Here is a 17,897-nt window from a genome sequence, read left to right on the forward strand (position 1 = left end):
AAAAGAAGGCAGGAGGTATATAATTTTTTAAAAAGTAAACATAGTATGGTGGGCTTTTCTTTCGAGAAAATTCCCTCAATGCGTGACTTTTTGTACTTTTTCTCTTCTCCGTCTGCCAGCTGGAGCGATATGGCTCCTGCATGGGTTGCTTGTACTGAAGGCTGTTCAGCAAGAAATTCGTGTGAAATCGTAGCATGTGATGCTCCTGGTTGGAGCAGTTAATAACTGGTTAAGCGGCATTTCCCTAAATGGCTGTTTTCCTCAGCCCACCCGTCTCTTCCCCCATCCCATTGCTCCCCGGTCCTCAGCAATGCCCCAACTCCCTCCCTGAACCTTTCGCTCCGAGCCCCCCGCCAGCGCCGCAATCCCGCCACTGTATTGTCCTCCTCGGCACCGAGCGATCTGATCCGCCGAGCCAGAAAGACACCCGATGGGGGAGAGAAGCAAAGTGGAAAAAAACCGACGTCCCTGCTCTCCAGAAGGGAGACCCCGGCGGCGCCGCCGAGCCCTGAGCCCTCCGCGGCCGCCCGGCGCGAGCTCCCGGGCGGGGCTCTGTCCAGCGCGCACAGAGTTAAAGGCATCATCGCAGCCATTAGAGGGAAAAGTTGCGGCGCCGCGAGCCCAGCGAAGTCCTCAGCCCGCCCCACTTGCCCACTCCCCACTTCCCGAGCCGGCTCCGTGTTTAGGGAGGGCAGTGATCACGCAAGCCGGAGCGGCGGGCTGACGTTGGACGAGCTGCCAGGTAGCTGGAAGCAGGCAACCAGGCAGCCGAGACACTTCCCAGCGATTCCAGCCTGGGCTCCGCAGGAAGCCTCGCTGAATCCCAGCCAGCTGGTTCTAACCTTCCAGAATCGCAATCCCTTCTCCCCACAGCCAGCCCTCGCCGAGCAAGCAGCAGGATGTTTGCAGTGTCGCGCCCAGGGCTCTGAGACTGAGCCTGCCATCCACTCGCACGCCTTTCTTTCAGGGCTTTTCGGCTGTTGGCAACACCGATGTGACCCCCCCTCCCTTTTTGGAATGATGGGGATCTTTTTGGTGTATGTTGGATTTGTTTTCTTTTCCGTTTTGTATGTACAACAAGGGCTTTCTTCTCAAGGTAAGTCTTGCTCAATGGCAAGTATACATTTGCTTGCGTGTGTGTGTGTGTGTGTGTGTGTGTGTGTTTCCTACACTCAAAAAGAATGGACAGGCAGACAGAATAAGCTTCCTAGCAAGTAACAGTGGGCTTAGGCTGTATAAATAGTGTTCCGTTTCACGATTTTCTTTAAAGTTTATTAAACTGTAGACAAGCTAGGCTGGAGAGAAAATCTGGCTGGTGCCTGACAATGAGGTGGGCTCCTCGGTGAGCACAAACACAGGGTCGTGTGGTGTGTGTGTGTGCGCGTGTGTGTGCTTTCTGTGTGCATGCACAGGGTAGCCACTCATGCATACATAATCATCGCAAACAAACACGGGGCTGGATACGGGGACTCTCCATTGCCAGTCCCTCTTCCTTGTGTAGTCAGACTGGGCTTAGAGTTTCCCTTTTCTAGGTCCGTGTGACTCCTTTTGTATGTGTGTTTATCGAAGGACAGACTCCTCTGAGGACCCATAAAAAGTCACAACTTGCATGACAAACAGCAGCAGCCTGCTGAACCCGATTGTTCAGGACTTCGTAGGGCTGCAGTGGTCGTTTCAGCACCATGAACAGATCACATCTCTGCTGCCAAAGGACTGCATCACTTCTGCAAGCAGAAATGCCATACTCCTTCTGCCAGCTAGAATAGAAAAGTCCTTTTCCGATCAGAATGTCTCCTTAATAGCTTCCCTGTTTTAGGTATAAATATAGTTTCATTTCACTAGAGATCATTTTTGGGATTTCATAAAATGTTGAAAAGAGACCGTGTCTCTCTTTAAACCGGGGGTGAGGTGAGGGGTAGGGGGAGGAGTGCATCCACCCCAAATCATTTCTGCAGTCCCCATAGCCCTCCTCTCCATAAGTGTACATTGTGGTTGTGCATTTCCATTGGCCATACAAATCTTTCCAGGACTACTTTTAGGGAACCATCAGCTCTTTGCAAAGTGCCCCTTAGATAAGATAAGAACAACCATGTTGGTAACAATATAAGAGCACTGCATGTTCAAGAAATGCCTTTAGGAGGAAGGAAGCATTATATTTTTGTGAGTTTCACCAGGGTTCCATGAATCTTGCAAACTAGCAGTGTCAAGGTTGGTAATGAAAAGGCTGAGAAACATCTCCATAGTGACTTCTAAACAAAATTTAATCTGAACTAAGCCTGGATGTGTGATCATTACATCTTAAGATGTATGGCAATTCAAAATACAGTGACTTGATGGGAACAAATAAAGGTTAATTTGGAGAGAAGGAAACATATACAGTTTATAAACTGTGCAACTTGTTTCACTGCTGCAGGCGTGTTTCACTGGTGTTGCTAATAACCGTTTTGATGTATTAGGAATGTGCATTTTGACAGATAATCATGATCTACTCTGTTACATGAAACATCCAGTTAGTGGTAGATTGTTTAGAAACTTAGAGGCAAGAGAGTCTCCTCATATATCAACTTGACAGATTGCCTAAATTGTATCTCACTGACTCAGTAAATTTTGTGGAATACTGCAATCTGACAAAAGGTATTTGGATCTACCTGCGGGGATCTTGGCTAAGAGTTATTGGCAAGCTTGTTAACCTTTCCATTATCTGGATTTGATCAACAACATAGTGATTTAGGTATGATACCAAAAGTTAAACAGGAAAGAGGCAAAGGAAGGGGGCTGGAGGAACCAGACGAAGCCGAGGATGTAAGAGAGGGGTTTTGTTGCTATTTAAGTCCAGGAAAAATGTAGCGAGCTCTCAAGGAAAGAGACTCTGGCAAGAGGGGTGTGGATATTCCAAAAGGATGCCTTTCTGTTTTGCAGCAAAATTTACCGAGTTTCCGCGGAACGTGACGGCGACCGAGGGGCAGAATGTGGAGATGTCCTGCGCCTTCCAGAGCGGCTCCGCCTCGGTGTATCTGGAGATCCAATGGTGGTTCCTGCGGGGGCCGGAGGACCTGGAGCCCGGAGCCGAGGGGGCCGGCGCGCAGGTAGCGGAGCCCGCCGACCCCGCGTCTCCCCTTCGCTCGCCCGGTCCTCAGGGTGTCCGGCCTGGGGCTGGGGGCCGAGGTGCTGCCTGGACACCCCTGGGGACCTGCCGGTTCTGTGGAAGCGAGTGACCCCCAGGGCTTCCAGGGAGGGAAAGGGAATTTGTCCTGGGGACGCGAAGTTAAAACCCAGAAGGAAGTCCTGCTGCCCAGTTTCTTCCTGTTAAACCGGGAAGCGCCTCCTCCTGTAAGTTCTGGTACTTAGGAAGATGCCCGCCTTGCCCCTACCGCGCTGCCACATCCCGGGACATCCGCGAGCCCCTTTCCAGGACGAAAGGAGGGGGAGGGGAATCGGTGGGCGGCCTCCCCCCCCCCCCCCCGCCCCACCACCTCTCCCTTCTCGGGGCATCAGGCAACATCTGGGACCCCAGCCCCCGGGCTGAACAACCAGAGAACCAGGGCGGCCAGCTCCTCTCACCTCCACCTCTAACAGATACGTGGGGTGTCGGGGAGAGAGGGAGAGAGAAGGAAAGGGGGAAAAGGGAGGAGGGAGAGAGGAAGAGAAGAAAGGGGGAGAGCGGGGGAGGCACAGAGAAGGAGAAAGAGACAGAGAGAGGGAAGGGGGAAAAAGGGGAGAGAGGGAAGGTAAAGAGAAGGGAGGGAGAAAGAGGGTAGAAGAGAAGGAGAGAGGGAAGGGGAAAAGAGGGAGAGAGGGAGTGAGGAGAGGAACAGAGAGAAGGGAGGGGGAGAAGGAGGGAAGGGAGGGGAGAGGAGAGAGAATGAGGGGGGAAGGGGGGAGGAAGAGAGGGAGAAGGAGAGAGATGAGGGGAGAGAGGGCATAGAAGGGAGAGAGGGAAGGAGAGGAAAAGCAGAGAGGGAGGGAGAGGGAAGGGAAAGAAAGGGAAGGGAGAGAGAGGGAAGGGCGAGGGAGGGAAAGGAAGAGAGGGAGAGAGGAGTAGGGAAGGGGCAGGGAGAGGAGAGAAAGAGAGTGGAGAAGAGAAGGAAGAGGAGAGAAGAGAGGAAGCGAGGAGAGAAGGGAGTAGGGGAATGGGGAGCGCGGAGGGGACGGAGGGTGAGTTGGGAAGAGACAGGAGAGAGGGTGGTGAGGTGAGGAAGGAGAGGGAGAAAGGAGGAGATGAGGCAAAGGAAAATAGCGGGAAGAGGGGAGAGGGGAAGGGGGTCCGGGCGAGGGAGACCTAGTTGAGCGAGAGGCGGCGTCCCTGCGAGCCAGCAAGAGAATCTGGGGCCAGGAGCGCGGGGCGGGACGGAGGGCGGGATGGCGGCCGGAACAAAGGCGCGAAAACTCGTCCGGGGGCACTTCACCTTCACTCATGCCGGTCGCCCCACCCCCGGTGTCCGCGCCACCTCCGGAGCGCAGCCTCCGCGCGGCAGGGACAGCGCCGGGACGGCCCCGGGGACAGCGCGGCGATGGCGTGGGGTGTGCCGGGGACGGCGTGGGGTGTGCCGGGGACGGCGTGGGGTGTGCCGGGGGCGGTGCGGGGGCGGTGCGGTCGGGGCCTGGACAGGAGTGGCCACGCCCCTGCTCGCTCCCCTGTCCCCAGGTCACCCTGACGGTCCTGCCCGGAGCCGCGAAGGCTGTGCTCGCTTGGGGGCGGGTGGTCGGGCGGGCCTGGCCCGGGACTGAGTGTTCGCTCCTTGCCCGCAGGTGGAGCTCTTGCCCGACAGAGACCCGGACAGCGACGGGACCAAGATCAGCGTGAGTGCGGGGGCGCGCCGAGGGCCGCTGGCCAGGCCCGGGACGCACAGCCCTTCCTGTCCCCGAGAAGGCGGCTTGCCAGCGCTGCAGGACAGCCGGACAGCCGGGTGCCCCTTGCTTGCCTCATTAGATACATACAAATGGAAGCACGTTTAGAGTCCCTAAATAAAATTACATATTTTAGTCACGTAAATGTCTAAACATTCTAGAGAATCGTTTGCTATCCAGAGAGGTTGTGTGACACCTTCTTTCCTTGCTTTTTGTAACTTACCTAACAGTAAGAGTAAATACAATGCTAATATCTATTCAAAATTATGGAAATAATTATATTTTGGTAGAAAGTAAAATACTAACATAGGAAAATATTTTTAGGGAGAAAAATATAAAGCATCCAACGGGATACTGAAACTGTGATGAAATTAAGCAACTAAATTTTGAATGTCACTTTAATGCATGGAATGTATTTCCAGTGCTGTTATTAAGAATATATAAATAGAATGCCAAAAGCCAATATAAATGTAAAACCATTATTATAGGAGCTTGACCTATTGAAAATGTAAACTTACAGTTCCACACTATTGCTTATTACTTTTAATAAGTGTGCGTAAAATTTAAAAAGTGAAAGTCTTATTTTTTTACTATACCTCAAATGAAGCCGCATAGCATCAGTTAATGTTAATAATACTGCTTCATTTGATAAATAGAAACGAAATAGGTATGTAATACAAAAGGAGGAAATCTGTTAAGCATAAATATATTGCTATTATTTGTTTTTAGAAATCTAAAATCCCAATGACCTACATTTTAAAAGAAAATGTATTTTAAGGCTCTTACAATAGCGTAAAGTGGTAGAAGATTGGAGTTACATCATAACTAAAAATGTACAAATATATTGTACACAGAATGTAGTTCTGTGATCTAAATGTGTAATCTCAACAGGGAAGAAAAAAATGACAAAGATGAAATATCAACCACGGACTCTGATTTAAAACTCATAAAATTACTGACTTTTTAGAATACTTCAATTATTCTTACATCACAGAAACTGTTGTTTTCCTACAATATTAGAAAAGCTTTATTGGTAAAATATAGTTTTTTCTTTATTATTTTATTTTTCACATACATATATAACTACATAGATTGCCTGGTGACTATTCTTCCTTCACCCTTCACCCGTCCCCCTATCATCTAAAGGCCAGTAACAAAAATAGTCTCATACATCCTGACCCCTGATGCATACATTGAGCAACATGATTACACACACAACTGTTGATAGTATTACCTATGCCAATAATGCATAAAAGTTAATGAGTAGAAGAGAGTTTTAGACACAAACTGAGGCAGAAAGTAGTTTGTTCCCTGTTTACCCACTGTGTGACCTTGAACATATGTTCTCAACCAATAGTTATTAACTTTGAATTCCCAGGAGAGTTGTTATAAAATACTGATATAAGCTCCACCCTCTACAGATGCAGACTTAATATTTCTGCATAACTCCACATGCCAGTATTTTTAATAGCACCCCAGGTGATTCTAATGTACACTCAGTGTTGAAAATCACTGACCCAAACACCCTAAGCCTCAGTTTACTCAACTATAAAATGGGATAAGAATATAAATACTCTAGCTACCTCAAACTTTGTTAGGAGATTTAACCCAGAATAAATGTGGAAGTATTCATTTCCATTTTTATAGTATTAGTATATTTATATGTAATTTTATATACACAGAAACCCATAGGGTTCAAATGTTGGAAATTATTTGTATATATACCTCTATATGTAAAAACAGATGAGTGCTTCTCAGGTTTTCCTAGTAATTTATGGCCGTTTGAAAGTGTAGTGGCCATTAGCAGAAAAAATAACTTTTGGCCTCCTTCATTTCTTTTCTGTATCTTTCAAAATCAACCAAATTCTTGAATCCCAAATGTCTTATGAACCCTATCATTGTCTCAGTTATGAAGAACATATGATTATGTATTAAACCTAACTGTTCTGATAAAGATACTTATATATATAATATAGGATATATAATATAAAATCATATATCTAATATATCTATCAGATATATGATCTTGCTATTAATCTGGAATAAAACTTATTAGAAGAAATAAGAAAGCCAATTTCAATTTTGAAAATCAAGCCAGTGTTTTATCGATGGCATCCCAAGTCCCTGTAGCATAAAGTCCCTATAATGGCATGGGATACATACTTTGAGCAACAAGACTTCAGGTGATATGAAGCTGTACCCCAAGCCATGCCACCCCATGACTAGAGGCAAGACTGCATCTAAAATTTAAGAAGAAAAATATTAATATCCACGTTCATTAATAGCACCTTTAGTAGTCATCCCAGTGTGGGGATACAAGTGCATTCTCACTCAAACTCGTGACCAACAAAATATTTTTGTGACATCTCAGAGTTGAGGGGGTTAGTTTATAGCCCACAGGGAAGAAAAGAGGTTCTTTCACCTATACAGTTGGCCTTATTGGTTTGTGCTTCATTGAACTGAGTTAAGCAGGCAGAGGCCAATCCCATGATGGAAAAATGACGGAGCTGCTACTGCCATGTAGACAATGGGGGTCACGTGGCTGACAGAATCTGGCACTGGCTGCATTGAACTAATTATCCCCCCGAGTCTGCAAGTGCAGTGGTTGGTGGAATAGGATAGCCAAGGCCTTCAGATGTGACATTAAGGAAATAAAAAGCTCCTTCACTATGGCTATGGGACCATTAAGACCCTTCAGCTTTCCAATATTAGCAAGCTCAGGGTAAAAAATGGGAACAAAATCATTTGATGTAACACTTTATTTTTTTTTTTACCTGCAATTTTTCAGACAGTGAAAGTCCAAGGCAATGACATCTCCCACAAGCTTCAGATTTCCAAAGTGAGGAAAAAGGATGAAGGCTTATACGAGTGCAGGGTGACTGATGCCAACTACGGGGAGCTTCAGGAACACAAGGCCCAGGCCTATCTGAAAGTCAATGCCAACAGCCATGCCCGCAGAATGCAGGCCTTCGAAGCCTCGCCCATGTGGCTGCAGGATATGAAGCCCCGCAAGAACGTCTCCGCAGCCGTCCCCAGCAGCATCCATGGCTCTGCCAACCAACCAACGCACTCCACCTCCAGCCCTCAAGCGGTAGCCAAAATCCCCAAACAAAGTCCACAATCAGGTATGGAAACCCATTTCGAGCCTTTTATTTTACCACTCACAAACCCTCCACAGAAAGGTCAGTCGTATAGAGTAGACAGATTTATGAATGGTGGTTTTTAAAATCGGAGACCTAGTTCAGTGCAAGTGATTATGAGAGGTGAGCGCCGAGCCTGCACCGATTCACTCAGAGCTCAAAGCATGTGGGTGCGCCCCGTCAGTCCCCTAGTGGTGCTTCATTTCCAGGGCATCTGAGAGCTGGACTCTGGCTTTTATCCCTTCTGTATTTACACATTATGAGAACAATAAATCATGTAATGTTGGTTACATTACAAATGCATGTTCATTTTCTCTACAGATTTATGTATCAATAATGACCCAAATTAAGAGGCTTTCACTTAATCAAAATGTAAATGAGAGAGACATGCCATATCATGCATTTTCAGCGACCCATAGCTCTAAGCAGGACTATTCTCCAAGGGCTTTTGATTTTGAAGGAGAAACCTCAGCTGCCTGTGATGATGATAATGGAAGGACGGAGGGGGGATTGAAGACATTAAGTGGTGTAGAGATACGGCAACTCCTCTGCGAATGTGCCTTCCAGGCCAATTTAGAAGCTTAGTCACAGGATTCTGAAGGCTACTGTGCAAGTTAAAGCTGTTCTGAATGGCATTAATGTATGCAGTCATTCAGCCAATGGAAACGTGTGGAAGTTTTAACCTTGATGTGGGATAAAGGCTTCGTGGAATGAGCAGTACCCTGCACAACCCCGCGGCCGTCCCGATTTCCTCAAACACATGACATGGGATGAAGGGAGCACAAACATACCAACTTTATCCTTCTTTAGGTTTTTCCCTAAAGAAGTATTGATGCTACCATCAGTAATGGAAAATTATATTGCTAATATTTAAGGTCTCTTCAGCCATTAAATTAAAAAGTCTGATTACTTCACCAGGATGATTTCTGAGATCTCATCTCATATTGTCCTGAATATACACACACACACACACACACACACATATCTCGGAAATCATCCTAATCAAATATAGACTTTATATATATCAAATATATATATACATGTAGAAATACATATAGGTATGTATCTTTAAGGCCTTGCTTGTGAACAATGCTTTTAAATGTTTTTAAAACACTGTATGCCAAAATAGGTTTTCTCTTAATGCTTTACTTCCTAATGGATGTGATTTGCAGATTTGTAGGGCACTTGGATTAGGGTTCTCTGAGTTTGCCCTGCCTTATAATGTAGATGAGCAATGCTCCTGGCATGCCTTGGTCATTGCAATTTATGTCAGTCTGATGAATAGATGGCTCAGCCTCTCTGAAGCCCAATGTGTGTGGATTTGTCTAATTTTTTCTTTATCATCTTTTCTGTTTCCCAAATTAAAGGACAAACTAATGTAGCTGGAACATACATGTGTGTATCCATACACACTAAACACACAGGTATATGCTAAATTGGAATGGTAACCAAATGATGGTTACAACTTTGTGACTATTATTTGAGGAAGATTTAATGTCTTTGGAGTGATTTTCCCCTCTTTCTTCACATTATCAAAAAAGAAGTTAGACACTACAGGCAAGATTACAGAGTAGCCTAAGCAGACAATTTACAGCCTAATTAGCAAGAACTCCAGATCGTGGAAGTGAAATTATTAATATTATCCTACATAGACTGTTCCAAGTTAGATGTCATCAATCTGTTCAGCAGAATAAAATCGGACAGATTACCTATTCCAAGTGAAGAATTCCAAGGGTAGAAAGAAATGCTTTATCTATTTCTAGAATATTTTCTTAGCTTTTGCGGTTTAATAATGCAATCTCAAAATATCTGTTTATTTTATTTTAATATCTCAGCCCTGTGATTAGTGCTAAATGATAAACTCTAGATCTCTTCTAACAATTATCAAATAAAAAGTACTGCTCTTTTTGCATCCCATTGCCAGCCTTGCTGTTAGATTCAAAATTGCTTTTTCTAGAGTTAAAGGTAGAAGGGAGAAAAAAGTGACTCATGAAGTCTATATTCATTAAAAGTCCTGCTCACTAAACATATCTGCTTATATCAAATAGTAACCTGAAATATCTCAAAATATTTAATTTCAATATTTCCAACCAGTGAATACTGGATAATATTTTTATATATTTCTATCGACATTTTTTAATTTCTGTTTCAGAAGCTGGGCAGTCCAGCCACTCACTTTACTTATGTGTAAGTTCCTGTACTTGCACAATTATTATATATGATTCAGTATCCGGGGTGGATATTTATATATTATATTCACTGTAATACCCACATCCTGATTTATGATTTTTACCTTACAATTTTCAGATTATATTCAAATAAAGCTTATTTCAATACCCATGCTTCATTTATTCATTCATTTATTCACCTTCCATCCCTCCCAGGAACTCACATACCAGGCACAGGGACACAAACAAGGAAGACACACTTCTCCTCAAGGAGTTTGTATTTTAGTTTGCAAGAAAACAAAATATTTATACAATCCATTTATCATCCATCTTTATTTCATTATTCTATGAAAGGCAAGATGTGGTGAAAGCACAAAAATCAAAATCTTGCTTTTGGAAGCCAATAGCTATATTGTACTAGCCTTTTATCTTTCATTGTTTGATACAAAGAGGCATCCTTCATCTATGGTATATGAGACACTGTCATCTCTGTCACAAAAAGCTGGCCTGTTTGGCCCTTTATTTTCATCATAATCTTTGACTTAGTTGACTAAATTATTTAAACTGAAACACTCACCTCTTAATTGATACTATTTTTCTTTCAAAGAATTTCTGTTTTTATGAAGGAAAACGTATTAGCTGAAAATAATTCTATATGAAATCTTCAAAATTTTCATACAATGAATTTAACCAGTTTTTCTAGAGCAGAGATTTACATGAATAGAAGAAGATGGAAAAGATAGTCTATGACCGTCTACCTATCACAAGATAAAGCTAACTGTTATTTAATATGGCTAGTCCCATACCTTTTTCAGATATTTTCCAAAAGTTTTTGAGCACGTGACTTTCCCCTCCCACTTAAAATTCTTTTTTATCTTTGTGAATCCTTCACTTGTAAAATTATTTGAATTCTACCTCCATTTTGTAATCAGCAATTAAAACAAAATAATGAAGCAAAACGGTTAGGCAAACAGATAAACAAAACTTGGTTTTTGCAATCCCTTTGAAGTTTGTCGTCTTCAATTGTTCTGAACACTCTCCAGTTTTGTGTACCATGACCAACTTAGATCATATCAAACCCCCTCCCCTCTGCCCACTTTTTTTGGCTCTATTTGCAAGAAGCTTATCAAGAGAAGATGCCAATAAATATGATGTTACCAGGAAAGCAATACATAGAGTTAGAAGCAGAAGAAATGTTCTATAGAAGTTCTGAGAAGGTGAATCCCTGCTTCTTGCTGGAGGAGTCAGGGAGGGCAACCTGGAAGAAGGGACTTGGAGGATAGGGAGAGTTCATACAAGCAAATATGGAGAAGAAAGACCTTTCGGAGAGGAGGGTGGCACCAAGCACAACTGACTGTGGAAGTCCCAGGATCTTGACCAGGATGGAGTGGTTTAGGTCCCTCTTCGCAGAGAACACAGGACTCAATGCCCCTCCACCATGCCCCCAAATACCTCAATATACTAAGCCATTCTCTACTTCTTTCTTCCTGTCTCATCCAGTGTCTCCAATCCTTCCAGAAGTCAAACATCTCCACAGACCACCTCTACTAGTCCTTCCTTTCTTCTCTCTGTCTTCACTTTTTTCTTCCGACCCCCTTCCCACCTTCCCAACGTCACACACAACTGTGAAGCAGCTTCCTGCTCCTCTTCCCCAACCTGGCCATGGATCAACTCCTGGTGTGCAGAGCTGCGTGCTGGCTCCTCCAGGTAAATTGCCCAGGTCGCTCGCACTCCCAAAGCTGTCATGCAAGTCACTGGTGTCTCCTGCTTCCAATTCCCCACCCTCTCACATCTCGTCCTTCCCAGTCTCTAGGCAGCCTTTCTCCCTCGATCACTCCTTCCTGACACTCTTACCTCTCTTCTCTTTGCAGGCTGGTCCCCTCTTTACTGGCTCCTAGCATTCTCCTCTCTCCTTTATTGGCCTCCTCCCTGACTAAATTCCTCTCTTAAATATAGTTATTTTCCCATTGTCAACTCCCTGATCTTCTCATCCACTTCCACAGTTTTGACTGCTAATTTTTCTTAGAAAATTGTTCCAGTCACCTTTGTACTTCTGACTCATTTCTGTAGATCCAGACTCATGTTCACTCTTGTCCCCAAAGCATCTACATATATATCCTGCAAGAACTGTGGCAGAGTAAGGGTGTTTGCACACTTGTCTCCATCCCACCCATTGAAGTCTATTTTCCGTCCCCTGAGCATAGGCTGGCCTGTGACCACTGTGCCCAATAAAGTGTGAAGAAGTGAGCTGTGCCAATTCTAGACCTATCCTTTACAGGGGCTGGCAGCACCTGCTGAGCCCTCCTGGAAGCCAGCCACTGTGGAAGCAGTGCACACACCTTACTGAGTGAAGCCCAGCCAAGACCTTTGGTGTGTGAGCCTGGAAGCAGCCTTGGGCATCCAGTCACTCCAGCCTTCCTCCAGCCACAGCTCCAGTGGCTGTCATTGCAGCATGAGGGAGCCCAAGCAAACACTGCCCAGCTAAGTACAGACAACATGCAGAACAGAGACAGATGATGATCTCCTGTCATTTTAAGGCACTAGGTTGTAGTGAGGTTTGTTTCATGATAGATACCCAGATCAGACATCTAAAACTCAAATATTCAAGACTGAATTTATCTTAGCTTTCTCACCAAAAAGAAATGTTCTTCCTCCTATGATCCCAAACTCTTTTAATAGCATTCATCACAGTCATTGGTCTTGAGGAAGCCTTGAAAATGTTCTCATCTCTTCTGTCAGCTGCCACACTGAATTGTCCCAGTAATTGTCTCCCTAAAACATCCTTGAGAAACTGCATCTTTTCTGTTCTAACCAATACTGGTTTCATTGTCAACACAGGCCCTCTTCACTTTCCTCATCTAATCCAATCTATTCCAATAAGAATTTCTTGTTTTTACTCTAATACAAGGGACGTATCACAACAGAGCATGTGTGAAATGATTATTATTTTCAAAGTGCCAACATTAGTTTTTGTAGTCTAACTCCAGCCTTGTTTCTTCTGAGTTCCTAATCTCATTCAGTCTTTCCATTTGGTATTGCCTGAATGTTTTCAGATGTTTTGTTACCTCTGTGACTTTGCAAATGCTGTTTCCTTTGTATGAGTCTTTCCCTATTTGCTGAGTTCCTACAAAAATGCAAACTCCTTTGTTAAAGCTTTCTCCTTTTCTCTTAGTCAGAATTGGTCACTCATCAAGTTCTCAGCAATGTGTTTATACTTACTTTGAAGCCCTCACTGTGCCTTGTATTGTTGAACCTTTAGTGCTCAAAGTCACACATTCTGGAAAACCTCTTAGTTTTAAGCAAACTAGGACAGTTGATCACCCTAACTATAACTTCTTGGCTACAAATATTATAGCTTGTTTTTGCAATTCCTCTATGTGCCCTGAACAAGTGGGGCTCATGTTCTTATTTTTTTGTATAATTATGTTTTCATAATTAGATAATTTTGCCACTACTCTAGAACTGATCAAGACTCCCAAACAGTGTTTCTCAAAGTGAGTTGTGCAGCCTACCTATGCCAGACTCATCAGGGAGCTTATTAAAAATTCATATTCCAGGACTCCACCCAGTGCCTACTGAATCAGCATCTCTGAGTGTAGAACCAGAAATAAGTATGCTATGTTCCAAAAGTTAAAAGAATCATTAGCTTTTTGAAGTTTTTCGGAGTAAAAAAATTGTCTTCTTATCATTTACTATGAGACATATATCTGTATGTGTATCTGTGTCATGCTACAAAATACTTTTTTTAGAGGCTGTGTTCTGTTGCTCTTACTGTTTCCAGTGTTGGGATGGACTTTTGTGAAGCTGTTCACTCCTGTGATCAACAGCTGGTATTTGTAAGGAAACTGGCTGCGGTGAAGGTGGTACTTGTGTCTCCACATGTGGAGTCTGTAGTAGCTCAGCAGGAATGCTGATTCTCTGAACTATGAAATACAATTATTGTGTGTTCACCGTGATGTGAACCTGACTGTTAAGAGGCAGCTGCTGCAACAGCTGCCAGGAACCCAGAGTGGCCACTTTCAGCAGGACTGATCTTAACACGGGATGTCAAAGCCGTTGGGAGGAGGGAGATGAGGGACTGAGGGTCTTTGCAGGGAGAGTGCTTGTCTCATTTAATATGTGAGTAAATGGTGCACTGCTTTGAGGTAGAGTCAGTCATATAATTCAGCCCTTACTGCTGATATTTGTTTAAATGATCCAACTTGGCTGCTTACACAGGTTAAATTAATTTGATCATTGTAATTCTATCATATAAATGGCAGCTATGTAAATCAAGGGTCTATGAATAAGACGAAAAATAGATATAAGGGAATGATTTGGATAATACAGACCAAGGAATCTGCTAGGGCTATATTTGAACCAGAATTATGTAGATTAAGAGTCTATGCTGGTTAAATTCTGCAAACCATATTTAATTTTTCTCATTGAAGTTCAGAACTATTTGGGCCTATAATATCAAGGTTGGATGGGCTTTTCCATTCATAACTGGCCACACGAAGGCTTGCTTGTGACTACTAGTTCCTCTGTAATTAAGGAGACATGAAACGGAATTTGCCAGTGTTCTAAGTTCTTGTCTCAAGTGATTCCATGATGTCTGCCACTTCAGAAAGCCACCAGAGGAGCAGCTTCCTGGCTAGATGGTCAAAGTGTTGAGAACTTGCTAGAAAGGCTTCACTCTGTTGGTCACAATAACACACACCCTAAAAGATCAAGAAAGGTCAAGAGCTCCTTCTTCCAAGGACCACTTCTGCCACTGATAGGCTGAACCAGTGCCTTCATCTGAGCAGCGAAGGGGCGTAAATGAGCAGGGACACACTCCTCAGACCTTCTGCCTCTGGCTCTGCCTACTCATTGGTAGAGGCACTAGTGCACAGCGGTTAAAGAGGAAGGCTGCTTCACATCTCAGCTCCATCACTCACAGCGCTATATGTCTGTTTCCTCATTTCTTTCTTTCTTTTTTTGTTGTTACTGTTGTTGTTTTGAGATGGAGTTTTGCTCTGTCTGTCACCCAGGCTCGAGTGCAGTGGTGTTATCCTGGCTCACTACAGCCTCCACCTCCCGGGTTCAAGCAATTCTCCTGCCTCAGCCTCCTGAGTAGCTTGGATTACAGGTGTGCACCACCACGCCTGGCTAATTTTTGTATTTTCAGTAGAGATGGGATTTCACCATGTTGGCCAGGCTGGTCTCAAACTCCTGGCCTCAAGTCATCCACCCTCTTTGGCCTCCCAAAGCGCTGGGATTGCAGGTGTGAGCCACTGTGCCCGGCCTGTTTCCTCATTCTTAAATGAGAACTATACTATAATCCTCACAGGGTTTTGACAATTAAAGGAAATGATGTACGTATGAAGATTGGCACTTAATAATCCCCGAATGAATGGTGACTAGTTGCTGTAATAATATGACTATTATTGCATATGCTTATATACAATTATCAGCAATGAAATGATTAGAGTTAATGGTCTTTACCACCTGGTTCTTCTAGGCAAATATCTTCCTTGCTGGTTGTGTGGAAGTGATGGGTTAAGGAAGGAAGACTAGGTTTCCATTTCTGGCTTATGTTTTATGATTTATAATTTCAGAGCTTGCTTTTTTTTCTTCTGTCACAATGCCATTAATTGATGATAAATTTTCCTCTAAATAAGCACAACATATTAGCCACCAGCTGTCTTGCCCAAGGTTGTAACTAGATCTTTATTGTAAAACACGATAAAATTCCAAAGGATTTTTAAGAATTTAAACTGCAACCTGAATAAATAACAGGTATTCTAAAGCCATAATTATACAAACTGGTGTTCATCTTAATTAAATTCAAGCTTTCAAAAAAAATTTTCTGAGTTTTTAAAATCACAAAGTAATTAGCAATACATCTGAAAACATAAACAAGTTAGAATATTATGTAAAGCCTTAAAAAGAGACAAAAATTAAATAGGAATATAAATTAATAATGAAAATTTCATAGTTTATGGTACCAGGTAGATATAGATTTGATTCCTAGATTTGCTGTCTACCAGCTTGTTACTTTGGGTGAGCTGCTCACAAAATCTCTCTGAACCTTAAAGTCTTATGTATAAAACTGATATGGTAATACTTACCTCCCAAGGGTCATTTTTAGCATTAAATGAGATAATGGATTTTAAAAATCTGGGAGAGTAAACCTAGCATGTGAGTGAGCTCAGCAATGCCTAGTTCTCTACCTCTTTACCTACCAGATAGGAAAATATGCTACAAAATAACTATTATTTAAGAGGACAATAAAGAAACAGAAATATGAATAGAGATTAAAGAAAATAAAAACAAGCCTGGAAAGCTCTAAAATTATACAAGATAATATCTAATGAATTTAAAAATGTAACAATTAAAAAAAGATTTATTTAATTAATAATGCCAAAAAGAGACATATGACAGTTTACAATATATCTCCAAATGAATGCCAGTTAAAGAACTAAGCAGAAAAGAAAAATCAAATATAGGAAGATTAGCATAAAATAAGATACTTGTGGCTTTGAAGGTTAAAAGTTACAAAATAATTTGCAAGTGAAAATATTTTGCTATAACTTTAAAATTTTATTTAACTAAATAATATGTAACTAAAAAGTAGAGCATCAAACAAGGAAATATTTGTGTCTAATACTTACGAAAATAATAAATGTCAATATTTACAGATGCTACGATTATGTAACTCACTCCTAATCACTCCTAATCAATCCTAATAGAGATAATAAAAGTGATCATATAATAAAATTAAGATAAAAGTATAAACTTAGGTCAACCTTCTACATAACTCCAATACCAAAATAGAAAATATTTTAGGAATAATATTGAATTCTCAAAGTAGCAACAAGTAAAAGATATAAAATATATAATCTTTTTTTAAAAAGTGTGGTTGCAAATAAGTAGTATGACTATGAGGACCACTAAAACACTTCATTGAGAGAGTTTAGGTTTGAATAAATGAGTTACAATGCTATGTTTTTGGATGGCCCATCTCAGAATTGCAAATATGTCAGATTTTTCAGAAGCATTTATAGATTTGATGCAGTCCCAGTCAAAACCCCTTGTCATTAAAAAAAAAAATTGACAGATATAATCTTGGCAAAAGTTTTCTAAATCAACAAGCATCATAAAGGTTACAGTGAATCAGACATTCTGCTACATTGCCACTGGCATGGTGAATCAGTACTTCCCTTGTGAAGGAAAATTTGTCAGGGAAGAGTAGCCACAAGGCTTTAGATTGTGCAGCCCATATGTCCCTGAAATTATACTTCTGAGAGGTAATTCCAAGGATATCATAGCGAGTCATGAATTGCAATACTTACCATGGAGTTTTTCATACACCTGGAAATACACAGATAACCAAAAGGAAAGTTACCTAGTGGATGTGTTAAAGCATACAGTGAACATTAAGCAGCTTCTAGAATCATATTCTCAAAGAATGTTTAGAGACATTAGAAAGGATTCAGTACATAACATCACATGAAAAAACATAGGATACAAAACTTTAAAGTGAAAAAATATAGCATACAAAACTTTAAATCAGTCTGAGCCATGTGCATAGAAAAATAAAAGAAAAAAAGAAAATGTACAGCAGTCAATGTAAGTTATGATTTTTAATTTTTTATTGTTTTGCTTGTTTATAACATTTGTACAGTGATAATATATTACTTTATTATAAGCAGAAAAAGAAAATTTAAATTTTTTCCAATTAAAAAACGGTAAACAGTTGTCTCATGAGAGAGAAAAT

The 17,897-nt window shown here is 42.2% G+C and overlaps 1 protein-coding gene across 3 annotated transcripts in view; it reads left to right on the plus strand.

Moving 5' to 3' along the window:
* Positions 1–373: 373 nt before the first annotated feature.
* Positions 374–17,897, plus strand: part of LOC116463768 (V-set and transmembrane domain-containing protein 2A) — a 28,573-nt gene continuing 11,049 nt past the window's right edge. For 2 of the 3 annotated variants that reach the window (XM_032147035.2, XM_032147036.2), the window contains exons 1-4: positions 374–1,096; positions 2,920–3,086; positions 4,750–4,800; positions 7,637–7,973. In XM_032147035.2, coding sequence (XP_032002926.1) covers positions 1,018–1,096; positions 2,920–3,086; positions 4,750–4,800; positions 7,637–7,973 — 634 coding nt within the window. In that variant the 5' untranslated portion in view covers positions 374–1,017. Of the gene's footprint in view, positions 1,097–2,919; positions 3,087–4,749; positions 4,801–7,636; positions 8,284–17,897 lie in introns of those variants that run through there. The other variant, XM_032147034.2, reaches the window with a different exon arrangement.

The sequence above is a fragment of the Hylobates moloch genome, unplaced genomic scaffold, assembly GCF_009828535.3.
Source record: "Hylobates moloch isolate HMO894 unplaced genomic scaffold, HMol_V3 SCAFFOLD_61, whole genome shotgun sequence".
Lineage (NCBI taxonomy): Eukaryota > Metazoa > Chordata > Mammalia > Primates > Hylobatidae > Hylobates > Hylobates moloch.